This window comes from Haliaeetus leucocephalus, unplaced genomic scaffold (assembly GCF_000737465.1).
Source record: "Haliaeetus leucocephalus isolate CR32 unplaced genomic scaffold, Haliaeetus_leucocephalus-4.0 Scaffold646, whole genome shotgun sequence".
Classification (NCBI taxonomy): domain Eukaryota; kingdom Metazoa; phylum Chordata; class Aves; order Accipitriformes; family Accipitridae; genus Haliaeetus; species Haliaeetus leucocephalus.
The window spans coordinates 2,054,293-2,068,240 of record NW_010973082.1 but is presented as its reverse complement, the minus strand read 5'-3'; the positions used below and the strand labels follow the sequence as shown (position 1 = coordinate 2,068,240).

General features: G+C 46.8%; 1 protein-coding gene across 1 annotated transcript; it reads left to right on the top strand.

The window, feature by feature from the left end:
* Nucleotides 1-309: 309 nt before the first annotated feature.
* On the top strand, nucleotides 310-7,791 carry KCNJ2 (potassium inwardly-rectifying channel, subfamily J, member 2). The gene is made up of 2 exons (XM_010578580.1): nucleotides 310-384; nucleotides 5,410-7,791. The coding sequence occupies exon 2, from the start codon at nucleotides 5,626-5,628 to the stop codon at nucleotides 6,907-6,909; it is 1,284 nt and encodes a 427-aa protein (XP_010576882.1). The 5' UTR covers nucleotides 310-384; nucleotides 5,410-5,625; the 3' UTR covers nucleotides 6,910-7,791.
* Nucleotides 7,792-13,948: the final 6,157 nt, after the last annotated feature.

The window sequence follows — 13,948 nt, the reverse complement described above, 5'->3', positions numbered from 1 at the left end:
GGGCCCCGCCATCTCTCCTCAAAGCTTCTCCCCCGACCCCCCGGGCGCGGGTTGGGCTCGGTCCCGCCCCTCCGCCGGTTTCCTATTGGTGGGGACTGAGCTGGGTGGGCGGGGCCGCCGGGGCCGCTATTAAACATCCCATGGCCGCCCCAGCAAAAAAAGGGGCCGCGGCTCATTGAGTGGCTCAGTTGCGAGCGGGGCGGCGGAGGCCGGCGGGCAACCCCCGGGGATTGCCTTGCTGCGTGGGGTTTTATTTTTTTTTTTCCCCCCCCTTTTCATTCCTCGTCCATCCCGTGTTTGTCGTCCCCCCCCCCCAGCCTCCTCTCCTCTCCAGCCGCTGGATCTTACAGCCTTTTAACTCTCTAAGCACCTCCTTTAAGGCAGGTAAGGAGCGCCTTCTTTTTAGATTTATTTAAGAAGCCCACCCGGTCGCCTCCCGAATAGCCAGCCTGGTTTTCAGGGGTAGGGTAGCCGTCTGGGTGCCGAGAGAGAGCTTTCCTTGTCGGTCGATGTCTTGCAAATGCTTGGGCATAGCCGGTTGGAGGGGGAACTCCTGCATTCTCATGCACCGTCCACGAGCTATTCTCAGTGCCTAAAATAATTAGATAGGTATGCTGGGAACACTCGAGCATCTGCTTGCAGCATCTGTTTATGTTCATAACTTTCCATGCACCAGCTGCTCCCCCCCCTTCCCTCCCCTCCGCCCCGCGATATTTTATTCTGGGGAAGGGCTGGAAGTTTGCATGACAACTCCGTGTCGCAGAAGTAGCACCGCTCCATCCCTTTCCATTCTTCTCGCCTGCCGTTTCCTCTACAAGGGAGAGGTCAAAAGTATCAAGTCTTAGAGATCAGATGCGTGTTTGCGAAAGGAGTGTCCAAAATGTTTGAGAGGGGTGTGAAACGAACCTGTAACTTCATTCATTGGCAGTATGCAAAACGGGGGAGCGTCTTTATTTTTAATCAGCCTAGCCAAAAAAACAAGGAAAAAAAAAAAAAAAAAAAAAAAAAAGCCGTTGCAGCTGGGGAGCCTGTGAAGAGGCTGTATTGTTTCAACTTAGTTCATGACAGTTAAAGGAAAAAATACTGATAAGAGATGGCAGATTTATTTGCGGGGCTTCGGTGGCTGCTTTGTCATCTTCCTGGGGTTGGGGCAGGCGGGGACCCGCAGGTGCCTGGGCTGGGGCCATGCCGGTGGCCCGGGCTGAGCCAGGACCCCCATCTTGGTCCTCTCCCAGCCTGCTGCCACCTTTCCACCCTGCAGGCAGCCGGCACTTGTTTCTGGTTCAGCCTTACCTTTACACTTGTTTGCTTTTCCATCCTCCCAGCTGGTGCATCAAGTACACCCCCTGGTGATGACTATTTCACTTGTAGTTATTTTGTCATCAGCTAGAAATATCCTAAACCCCTCTCCTTCACCGGACAGCAGATGCAAAAAGCCACTTGTCCTTTCCTTTCTCCTATTTCTTTGCACCCATTTCCCTACATCATCTGCTCTTTTTTTTTTTTCCTTTCTTCCTTATTTTCCCCCCCACACACTGCCTGATGGCGAAGGACAGATCCTTCTCCTGAAGACAGCTCACTTTGTGTAACTTGACTCCTACTCAAACCAGCGGAGAAGCCCTGGGGAATGACTTATAAGTAACGCGGGGGTCTGGAGAAAGGTTACAGGGGTGGCCATACCCGGCAGCGATGGAGCAGGGACTGTGGGAACAGGCTTCGCTGGGGCGAGTAACTCCTTTGTTCTGTTTACTAAGAGCAGCAGGGAAAGGCGTTTGGCTAAGGTAGTGCTGGTTCTCTCTTAGCAACATGTGCCCGGCTCATTCTGCAGGGCTGCGTGGCGTCAGCCTGGGAATAACTGCCCCAAGCGCTCGTTTGTGCTCCCCCCCCCCCCCCCCCCCCCGCCCCCACTCTTTTGGCACTTCAGAGTTTTTGCTCGGTACTAAACCTTCCGCACAAATTCGCTTCGAGCTGTTCGTTGGGGAGTTTAGACACGCGACGTGAGCGTCTTTGCTGGGGGGGGAGGTCTCGAGGGGGATGCTTGCTAAGGGGAAAGCGAGGGTTTGGGCTTCTCATCGCGGCATTTCCAATAACGTTGGTTCAGAAATGCTGCAGATATGCAGCACAGCCCCGTTTTTCTCTGCTCCTCCAAGCATCCCCTCATAGCAGAGCAAGCCCAGGACTCTCCCATCCCATCTCATCCCTTCCTGGTAATGCTGCGTCGGTGCCAGGGCTGGTAATTACAAGCTGCATTGCTCTAGTCTTGTATTCAATTCCAGCAGGAAAGGTAGCCTGAATTAATAACACACCTAGTGATGACTGAATTTACAGCTGCGTGTGTGTGTGTGTGCCTGGCTGCAGCGCGTTGGGCCCAATTGTATAAAGATTTGGGTTGGTTGGTGGGTTCTGGGCTGGCTTCTTTTGTCTGGTGAGGATTGCAGGGCTGGTCCCACACTAGTTTGGCATCTTTGGTGCCACCAACAACTGCTAATGGGGTGGGGTGGCAGGGTGGCAAACTTGGTTTGCCTTTGAGCAGCAGGTGGATTAGCCAAATAAGAAGTACCGTTCGATTTTCACGCTAGTTTGATTGTTTCTGGGATTTGGGGGGTGGGGGGGAAACCTCTATTGAAACTGGTTGGGAAAGTCAGGAGGAATGCCAGTCAGGTGTGTGATCAGGCAGCCAGTGGATGCTGCGTTGCACCGGCTGGTCCCTGCGCACGGTGCTGGTGGTGCTCCCATCCCGGCATCCTCCCCGCTCCGAGCGCTTGCAAGGAAGAGAGGCAAGTTGGGCTGTAAAAGAAAGAAGATATCTGTGCTGCGGTGGAGCATGCCAGAGCTTTGTTGTATAAACTTCAGGTAGCGTGTAAAGGTAGCACAGGGTGCTCCCAGGCATACCCCCGAGTTTAAGGATCATTAGAGCCAAATCGGGGCAGGTCCGTTCCCAAGGGCAGAGCACCGACAGCGTGCAGCTAGGAAGGAGAAATGCGGTGCGAGGTACAGTAGGTAGAAGGTGCTCAGCCATTCGGAGTAGGAGTATGACAATATACGATACCTAATTTGGGTCCCAAACTTCCAAATGCAGCCCGCTCGCCGCAGGAAGCTGGCATTACGATTTCAGTGATTTGTGGAATTCAAACAAATGCCCTCGGGTCAAGACTTTTGTGGGGGGAGCTGCATATTCAGACACTTGAGACTTTACAGCTTATCTTTCCCTCCACCACAAGTTTTCCTCTAAAATCCAAGAGACAATGCAGGGGGAAAAAAAAAAAAAAAGACTTCAAAATAAACTGTTTCCTAGGCTGTGTGTTTCCATCAGCTTGGAACAAAACAAGACTTTGAATGTGGAAATCGAACATGACTGCGATTATAGGATGTGGTTTATAAAAGTGATCGATTTGCAGACCAATGCAATGGTTTTTCAAGAAGTTTTTTTGCGTGGAACGTATTAACAGTAATTTCACTTCCCCCCTGTGTTCAGGTTTCTAATAAAAGTATTTTTCAGCCAAGAAAAATAATTTAAGTGAGCATTAAAAGAATTCCTTTGTATTTTTGAGAACGATATCCTGACGGGAATGAGAAACCCCATGATCAAAAAGGTGTGAGGGGGGAAAAAGTGAATCCTTACACAGTGTAGGCAAGATAGTCAGATAAGAAAGAGGGCAGCTGTACTGTGAGCCTACATTGCTGAGATCTGTACTCAAAACCGGGCATTACCGAACCTATCAAAAGCTGCCAAAATGTCTTGTACGCCGCTGAAGTCACAGATGACTAATCTCAGCAAGTAGGCGTTGGGACGCATTCTTGCACAACAAACAGAAGTGAGGAAAAAAGAGAAGGTAAAAGTAAACCCTAAAGAGATTCTAGAGGGAAAACCATCCCGCATGTAACTGCAAGCATGATGTTTTCTGTTTGTCACCTGCTCTTTTCCTAACAAGTGTTTGCTGACCTAAAGCCCTTGTAATGTGGTTGAAGGATGTGGGAGGGCTGAGAAACTGTTTGAAATCCCTCAAGTTTTTTGGAACACCTCTGCAGGGCTTTAGGGGCTGTTTTGGGGAAAGGAGAGAAACTCTTATCTACAGCTGTTGTCAGATACGAATCAGAGGAAGAGCCACAGAGCGCTGAAGCCGGTTCATGGGCAGAGGTTGTGCTCCTTTGCAGTTGCAGTTTTGTTGGGTTTTGGACACTCAGATGAGTTTTGATAATATCGATTTACAAAGAGCATCGCGATTTAATCCCCCGCTACTGTAAATGGTACCGACGTCTCCTCTCCTATGGCAAATGGACAGCAGACATTCCTCATCACTCGGTTTTAGGTTTATTTCCTCCGTGGGGTGCATGCGTGGATGGAGCAGTTGAATTAATGCATCTCTTCTCCTCTGCAGTACTTCAATTACATTTCCTGATATACAGTACACGACTTAATGGATGACGCACTTGTTAAAAGCCAAACCTGGGTCTAAGCCAGACCTCCCTGAAACAAGTTTGGTGGCTTCTACCCTGAGGAAGAAGGTTTTGTAGCCTCTCTGCTGAGTCTTAATTGCTGACATTTAAGACCCACGGGACGCCCCGAGCTGTTCCCCATTGGAGATGGAACTGGCTGCCTCAGGCTCCGGAGGGGAAGGCGCTGGTACTTGCCACCAAAGGTGTTACAAAGACATTCGGCTGGTCCTACTCTGTTGTAGCCTTTTGCTAGTTGCGTTAGCAGGAGCAGATGAGGGTCATTAGAAGGTTTAGTTTGCTTCATACGACTTAAGCCTAATGGGAGCATAAAAAATACACAGATCCCAATGAGTTTATAGAGTTAAAGAGGAACTAAGGCAGCCCTTATTCCTGCCACTTGCAAAGCATACACAACTCCTTTTTCTAGCTTAATTTAAAAAAAAAAAAGTTATATGCAATGTAATTTCATGGAAATCACAGACATTTGCATTTTCCAAGTTTATTGCTTTTCTCAGTACACGTCATCTTCCTTTTTGCACGCTCCCTTGTTTCTCATAGGTAAAACAGTCCAGCAGACAGACACATTGTATGTCACTAAAAACTGCTTCAGTATTTATGTTCAAACAGATGGATGTTAATGCTAATTGTTTGTTTCAAAATAAACAGAAAGCACAGTTGTAAATAGTAGATAGATTCTTTGCATGTCCAGCTTTAAGGTGAATATTGCTCAGAGACTTGTGTGACATGATCACTTCAGTGCCTTCCCTCGGGAAGAGTGATGCCTTCTTTGTAGTAATGATGTCACGTCTGTCAATATACAACTGCGCACATTATGCATTCCAGAAAATGCTGTCATTAAGAATAAGGAAACCTCCTGCAGGTCCACAGGAGACGTTTGACTTGATTCTTTCAGGTTTGATCCCTTATCCTTTTCCTCCAAGATCTAATACGACATTTCTCTTTCTCTTGCAGACCATGCCCTCTCTATGACGGTTACTTGTTAAGCTAACTCTGCATGCCAGAAGACTGTCCTTGGTTGATCCAAGGGCTTTTGGGGACTCCAGCCTCTCCCCAGTTTTTCTGTGTGTGTGTGTTCCTCTAGAACTTTCAAAACTGTTTCTCCAAAGGGTTTTGCAGAAACTTAGACTGTTTTCTAAAGCAGAAGCACCTCAGTCCACAGCAGTAGTGATGGGCAGCGTGCGAACCAACCGCTACAGCATCGTGTCTTCGGAAGAGGACGGCATGAAGCTGGCAACCATGGCCGTTGCCAACGGCTTTGGGAATGGAAAGAGTAAGGTACATACCAGACAGCAATGCAGGAGCCGCTTTGTCAAAAAAGATGGCCACTGCAACGTCCAGTTTATTAACGTGGGTGAGAAGGGACAGCGATACCTGGCAGACATCTTCACCACTTGCGTGGACATCCGCTGGAGGTGGATGCTAGTTATCTTCTGCCTGACTTTCATCCTCTCCTGGCTTTTTTTTGGCTGTGTGTTTTGGTTGATTGCACTGTTGCATGGGGATCTGGAGAATCAAGAAAATAGCAAACCTTGCGTCTCTCAAGTGAGCAGTTTCACCGCAGCCTTTCTGTTCTCCATTGAGACCCAGACCACGATCGGCTATGGCTTCAGGTGTGTCACAGACGAGTGCCCCATCGCAGTTTTCATGGTGGTTTTCCAGTCTATAGTAGGCTGCATCATTGATGCCTTCATCATTGGTGCCGTCATGGCAAAGATGGCCAAGCCAAAAAAGAGAAATGAAACTCTAGTCTTCAGCCACAATGCCGTAGTGGCCATGAGAGATGGAAAACTGTGCCTGATGTGGCGCGTTGGAAACCTGAGGAAAAGCCACTTGGTCGAGGCACACGTGCGAGCGCAGCTCCTCAAATCCAGGATCACGTCGGAAGGGGAGTACATCCCCTTGGATCAAATAGACATCAACGTAGGGTTTGACAGCGGAATAGACCGCATATTTCTGGTCTCCCCCATTACGATAGTACATGAAATAGATGAAGACAGTCCTTTGTATGACTTGAGCAAACAAGACATGGACAATGCTGACTTTGAAATTGTAGTAATATTAGAGGGCATGGTGGAAGCTACCGCCATGACTACCCAGTGCCGTAGCTCATATCTGGCAAACGAAATCCTCTGGGGCCACCGCTACGAGCCTGTACTCTTTGAAGAGAAAAACTACTACAAAGTGGACTACTCGAGGTTCCACAAAACATACGAAGTGCCCAACACACCCATCTGCAGTGCCAGAGACTTAGCAGAAAAGAAATACATTCTCTCGAACGCAAACTCCTTTTGCTACGAGAACGAAGTAGCCCTCACCAGCAAAGAGGAGGATGAGATTGACACTGGGGTGCCTGAGAGCATGAGCACAGACACCCACCCGGACATGGACCACCACAACCAAGCAGGGGTGCCTCTAGAGCCACGGCCGCTACGGCGGGAGTCGGAAATATGACTGACAAACTCTTCCTCTCTCTTTTGGTTGAAAGGAAAAAAAAAAAACCAAATAAAATACATCTATCGGTCAAAGGCACATTGACCTGAGAAGTTGGCCCAGAACAGTTTTCAGACAACGGTACTGTTGAAGAGTGGTGTGAAGGCAAGCAGACCTGAGAAACCCGGGCTGGTTTTAGGGCTGTCCTCAGAGGAGGGATGACAGAAAATGAACTCTAAACACAAAGCACTAAACATGTCTAAGTATGAACAGAAGGCACATATGTTGTAGAATAAATTATGTATATATTTTTTTACAAAACTTGAACTTGCAGGCAAGCTTTGGTTGGGTTATTATTATTTTTTTTCAACTTTTTCCAGAATGCTTCTCTCTAGGGAACAAGAATGTTTTTAATGGCATAACAAAGGCAAGAATCTGCCTTATTATTATTATTATAATTATTTTTTAAAAAGCTGCTGCTAACTACATGAACACAAATGGTTATTTTTGTTGCAGTGTAGTTTTTATTTTCTCTTGTGTAATTTAAAAAAAAAAAAAGTCAGTGTTGAACTTTTTGAGTTGAAAAGCTCATGATCACTTCAGAGAGGCCAATGTTGCCAGAAAGTCTAAACTCCTTTTGAGGCCAGTAGTTTGATAGCTAGAATCAATTTCTCTCTTTCCAATTACATAAGGGGCATTATGTAATATCAGGCCAATCAGTAGCCTCCAGCAAAATTATGATTTTTGGGGGGAGAATTTAATTCTCTGTCTAAAGGAAAAAATGAAATAAAATATATATATACATAGAAAAAGTACTAAGTTAAAACTACCTAAATGGATACCAAAGAAAATGCACAGTTTTGCACAGCGGAGTTTATTTAAAAAAAAAAAAAAAAGGAAAAAAAAAAAGGAACAGGCTGCTTTAAACAAAAATATTTCAAACCTCAGACACTTTTTTGTTTTGTTTTGATTTTTTTTTTCTTCCTTCTCTTTTTAAGACCTTTCTTTTGCACCTTATTCTAAAAGCTTAAGACTCAGATCTAAAGTGAGCTAGGACTCCTCCCCTTTCCCCCTGCTCTTCTCTGGGGAAATAAATTCCTTTCTTTTCCTGTAAGGAGAAACGCAGTCGGGGGAAAACAAACGAGCAAACCTCTGTCCTTGCCGGTCGCTCGCCGAGCCGGACAGCAGCAGAGGGTCAAGTGTTAGCGCGCACGTTCCCAAACCGGCGCGAGAACCTCAGCCTCCCGAAAACTGAGCCATCCTCCGTGTGCTGCAGGCGTCTGACCCCGGCCCCTTGGCTGCCGTTGTGTTACCAGTTCAACTCTGCCAGGGACACGCAAAGCTGCTGATCGATGCTAGAGGCCGGCGTTTAGGGGCAGATGAGCCGAGCGATAGAGAAATCCCCAGGAAGAGGGTTTTTTGAAGAGGAAGGGAGAGGGTCACGGGGAGGAAAAGAGAAAGAAGGGCACAGGGATTGGAGCGTTTTGTAAAAAAAAAAAAAGCTTCTCTTCAGCAGGGCAAAGGTGTCAGAAAAAGCATGGTTTCCACCTCGTTTAGAGAGGGATTATTCAGGGAGGACGAGGCTGCAAAGTGAGGGCCGTCTCCTGCCTCCTCTCCCCAGCAAACACCAACCGAGCGGTCAGCGGACGAGACGTGGCGCCGAGCTCGGAGCAGATCTGGTGACCTTCAGGGAAGCTCTGGCTCTAGCGGTATTTTGGGTCCTTCGCCCAGAAGGCTGTAAATTCTCTGTGCCTCTAAGATCAAGGAGACGGCGAACCGGCGCTTCACGCCCGCTCCCTAGGGGCAGGTGGAGAGGGGTGGGGGGGGGGGACGGACACGATAATCCTAGTCAACTCTTGCAGTATTGGATCACTGTATGCCATTAAAAAACAGCTTGTTCTAGGTCTAACGTCTTCTGCAAACAGATATCTGTGAAGGCCTCTGGCCCCTTCCAGCCCTGCCTGAAAGAAATGCCTGCAATGAAATGGTTTTCTGATAAGATGGTATCTTCAGTGGGTGGGTTCGAAACTGTGGAAATTTGACATTGTAAACATCGATTTGGCTACTAGAGAGGGTAGATGATTAAGTGCAAGTACTAAGGCTGTTACTGGGGTGGGGGGATGTAAAAGAGAGGAAAGGCTGAACATATAAAGGTGACTTGATTGCAGTTTCTGGGTCAACAGTAGTGAAGACAACTGAGTGCTGCTAGTGCTGCTATTGTGATATTCTTGTAAAAGGAAAATAACTAAACCAAAGAGTATTCAGTGAAACAGAGGGTGCATGAAAACACAACGGGGAAGGGATGGAAAAGGGAGGCTGACTGGGAGAAAGGGGACCTGTTCTCCAGGTCGGCATCCCCCAGGTGCACAGTGTTCCCGCTAAATGATACTTGAGATATTTGAGGGAGGGATGAGAGATGGGGGACGGGAAATGCAGGATTCAGCTTGTTTCTTTAAAGCAAAAGAAATTCAGAGGTTAAAAAAAAATAAAAAAAAAAATCCCCTCCCCCTTAACATTTCTGGTGCAGAGGTTTTGGGGTTTTTGTTTTGTTTTGTTTTGTTTTTCAAGTCAGTTTTTCAGAAATATTTTTAAAATGTACATTTTATAAAGTTTATCAAGTATTTTCATATTTAAAGCCAAATGTAAATAGAAGTCTGTAAAGGAGGACAAGGAGAAGAAGAAAAAGAAAAGGCCACAAAAAGTATAAATTCTGCTCGGCAGTCTCGGCTAGCTAGTACCTAGATGCTACCGGTTAGCATGATTTTTAGCAAATACTTGCAAGCCTTATAGGATTCCTAATGCTATGAACTTCTCTTTATTTATTTTTAAGCATGGACTTTTAATTTGAAAACATGTTCTAGTTACTGGCATTTTTAAAAGTTACCAGCTTTCCGAGTGCTAGTCTTGTCAAGGGTGTGCATTGAGGTAATCCATTACACTCTCTGCCGCATTCTTTTTCTTTTTTTTTTTTTTAATAACCCTTTGTCTTTGCCGATTGAATCCTACATTGCAGAATTGCACTCAGCCTCTGGCTCCGGGAAGCTGCTAGAAAGAGACCTGCAATGTACACTCCATGGTACCCTTCCCCCTTGTCCATCATTTCTGTATTTCTCATCACGCCGTGGTAAGCCCGGCATAGGACAGACTATTGTAGCACACTTCTGCAGCAGCAAATTGGGTTAGTAATTTTAAAAAATGTTGTTATTTTTAAGGACTATACAGTGACTGACAGCGTTTCTTCAGTTCCCGATGATCCTGGGCCAAGCTGATGCCAAGCTGATGCTTACTTGGGGGCCCTTTAAACTGACTGAGCTCTACCCGCAGACTCCAACAGCCGTTGGTTCGGCCTCTTTATCGAGGATAAAGTTGGCTCAACCGGCTCGCACAGAAGGTTTATACTGTATTTCGCTTAGGGTCTGGGGGGGAATATGTTATTTCTGCCCTTCCCTGAAAATACTTGAATGAGACACATTGTCTAAAACATAATACTGCGTACAGTGACAAAAAGCATTTCCGAGGCAGGTGGGGATGGACCGCTTCTTTCCTCTGTCTCTTCCGTGCGAGCTGTCCTTCGTTAAGTAGCAAGGGCAGAAATCATTACTTACTAGCTGTGTTTAAAGATACTCTCTCCCAGCCATGAGAAACTTCTACGTTGTTAGCTTAGCACTCGCTCTTCTCGGAAAAGACAAAGGGGCCAGATATTTTATTTGTTCTCTTAGGTCTTCTTTTTCATAATGGATTACAAGGTAAAACTGAGAAGTACTGTAATGTCTTTAAATTATGGCTGCTCACAACCGTTGTAAAGTAGAAGGGTGCTGCATAGTTGCCATCCCACAGCCAACGAGATACTGATTTTGTAATGACTTTTGGCCTGCAGCTATTGTAAGGTGAACAATCTAGGCATCTGACAGTTGTCCATTACTATTTTCCTGTTTGCAGCCTTTTTGTATCGAAGTCTTCCTAATGTACTGCACAAATTGTGGATTGTACAGATTTTTATATATTATGTCTTATTTTATTATTTCTAAATAAATAAAAAAAAAATTGGGAATGAAGCGATGTGTGCACCATGTATGTAAACGAACTGGGGAGATGGGTCTGGAGGTTATTATATAGGTGTGTTTATGGCTGTCTGAGCACAGTCGTTGTCTGAAGCACTTTGGGAAGAGACAGGTCGTTCTCTCCCTTGACAAAAGGCGGGAGGAAAGGTGATACCATCATTATTTCCCAGATGAGAACACAAACACGGTGGGGTGTAAGGCACCTTGCACCAAAGGAAGATCTGCCCCAGAGAGTCTGAGGGTCTTTCTTAAGGTCATACCTTGAACTGCAGAGCTCCCGATCATCAGCTACAAGTTGTATGAAATGGAAAAAAAAGCTCAAAGTCTGCATAAACTACAAAGCAGGGGAAGGGGGCGGGGAGGGAGTGAGGGGAGGAAATGAAAACACAGAGCATAAGCAAGCGCATTGAAAGATTTGGAAAGGGATTAAAAAATTAAGCAGGAAACTCATCTTCAAATCCCCACGTTTCATGTCTGCCTGGAACATCCCCTTATCGAAACGTTGCTCCTCAGCTCAATTCCAAACACGCTCACTGTAATCTTCATACATGCCTCGCTGGTCTGGAGTGCTGAGCCTGCTGTCACAAGCGTGGAGCTGGGGTTTTGTGGAACGGGACGGGGAAACGTAACGGGGACAGGCCTTGAGTAACCGAAAAGAGACTCTGTGCCCTTATTTGTCTGCGTTGGAAAGCTCCTTTCCCGCTGTTTGTGTGTGGCCTCCAGGGCAGATATTGAGGCTGCACAACTGTGACTCAGCTCAAAACTGCTGATCTCACCGGAATCAAACACGCTGCAAGGGCTGAGGACGGCCGTCAAGCATTTCGATGCAGTTTTGACCCCTCCGCTGATCTTTCAAACTTTATCAGTCGGTAAAGCTATTAAATTATGCCTCGGATGGAGCTGGACCCTATCTAGAAGGACTCCATTTATAAATTCAAATTTACTTTTCAAATCTAATGGTCTCTTGGAAAGCTTATAGTCATAATTACAGGGATGGATTTAGAGATACAGATTAGCTGTCACAGCCTCGATCTGCTTATTCTCCCTACTGAAAAGCATCCTCTGTGAGAGCCGCTCACTGATCTGACCCTGGCTTTGATGTTTGCTGCAGGGGCAGCGGGTCGGGGGCCACTATCTGCATAATCTGCCTGGCTCGCTCCCGTTCCCTAAATCGTTAGCACCCTCTCCTGTCGGTGCCTTTCCCTTCTCTTGCCGGCCACTGGTCCGCGCAGGTGGAGTCAGCATAAATATAGCAACAAAACACTGACAGCATATTCTGGGAGCTAGCAAGGTAATAGCTAAACTGTTCTCCTTCCCTGGATGCATCTAGGAAGCATGAAGCCTGCAAGTGGCTGCTATCTGAATCTGGGCGGCATGAGTAAAATGCCACAGAAGATGTAACAGCGCGGGTGTTGGCATGCCAGAAGCAGCAGGATATGGGAAGGTGAATTAGAGAAAGCTGCATGAACCAGCTGTTGCCTTTTTCCCCAGTTTTCTCACCAAACTAGCAGTGCTTGCTGGCTGCTTTGACGTGCCAAGCGCATGCTGACTGCTGGTTTTGTTGCTGTGCAAAAATGTGTAATAATGTCTAAAGAAATGGCCATTCTTTCAATATGTTTAAACCAAACTGGTGACTTCAGGGGAGCCTGTTTCATGGTTCTGGATTCTTGGCAGGTGGAGATCACCGTGCGGGGAAGGTTTTGGATGAGACGTGCGCTCTGGGAGTCAACACCCGCCTTGTCTGGATTAGCTCACGTGTCCTGGTGCGATGGGCTTGTCAGCTCTTTGAGGAAGGGGCTGTCAGCTTTTTGGGGGGGGTCAGTGCACGTATGGGCTCTCCACGGCTTCTTGCACCCCTCAGGGCAGCAGCGTAAGGATTCGTACTTTGGTAAATCTGTAAGAGATAGAATGGGCGGCGGGGGGGGGAGTTTGCAAAGTAGAATTTTTCAGACTGGTTTTTGCGTCTCTCTCCATTTGCTCTTCGGTGTCCAGTATTGGGCTGTTTCACCTGTACTCAGATAACACATCCCCCACTGGCTTCCAGGTAGGCAGGATCTGGAAGTGCTTGCAAACTTATGTCTAAATTCAACGAATTGGCAATCTTTAGACCCGTTCCCAGCTCAGAAGCCGTGATGGAAGTCAGAACAGGCAAACACAAAAGCCATGCGTCCTCACGGGGGAAGCCAAAGAGAAGTAGGAATCCTGCAGCGCTCCCTAACCCGCCAAGCAAAGCCAAACTCTGATCACCACCCCACTACGACTGCAATGGCATTTCACGGAAATTAGAGCATGAGTAAAACCAACTGAATGATTGTGGAGTCACTTGGTGGAGGCTGAGATTGAAAATTTCAGAGTTTCAGGTGAGGGAACAGGAAGAGGTCTTTGTGAATTGAGCAGCTACATGGGAACAACGGCCTCTGAGAGATGGGAAGCGACAGAAGCACGTCACTGCTCGTGGCAAACCTGTATTTTTTTTTTTCTATTAGGAGAAGGGGAAGGAACGCTGTCCCAGGAGCAGACGCTGCCAGGGGAGCACCAGCAACATCGCATGAACCGTTCGTATCACCTCCAGCACGAACCTCAGAGGCAAACACGGTAACACCGGCTACCGCATCGCACTGAGACCCACAGCAGGCTGCTCCGTGCTTTTGGCAGTTCTCCAGATGGAACCGAACACCATAGCTAAATCCTTCCATTTATCTTGTGCCTCGGGTAGACTTTATTTTGTAAGGTGTTAACATCATTTTATAACCTTTGTGGCCACCTGAAGCCTTTCCCTCTTTTTAGCTTGATGCATTGCCTTTGCTTTGTCCTCTCTTGCAGATCGCGGAGATGTTTCCGCTGGTTTGCTGGTGTCTGGGGACAGGACAGAAAAGGGAAAGCAATGAAATTATAGGAAGTTCAAGAATATAAAAATGAAATATGAGTCTTGAAAATATCTTTTTTTTTTTTCTCCTTCCAAAGTTTTCTCTGAAGTACAGTCTTTAATCTAGCACCAA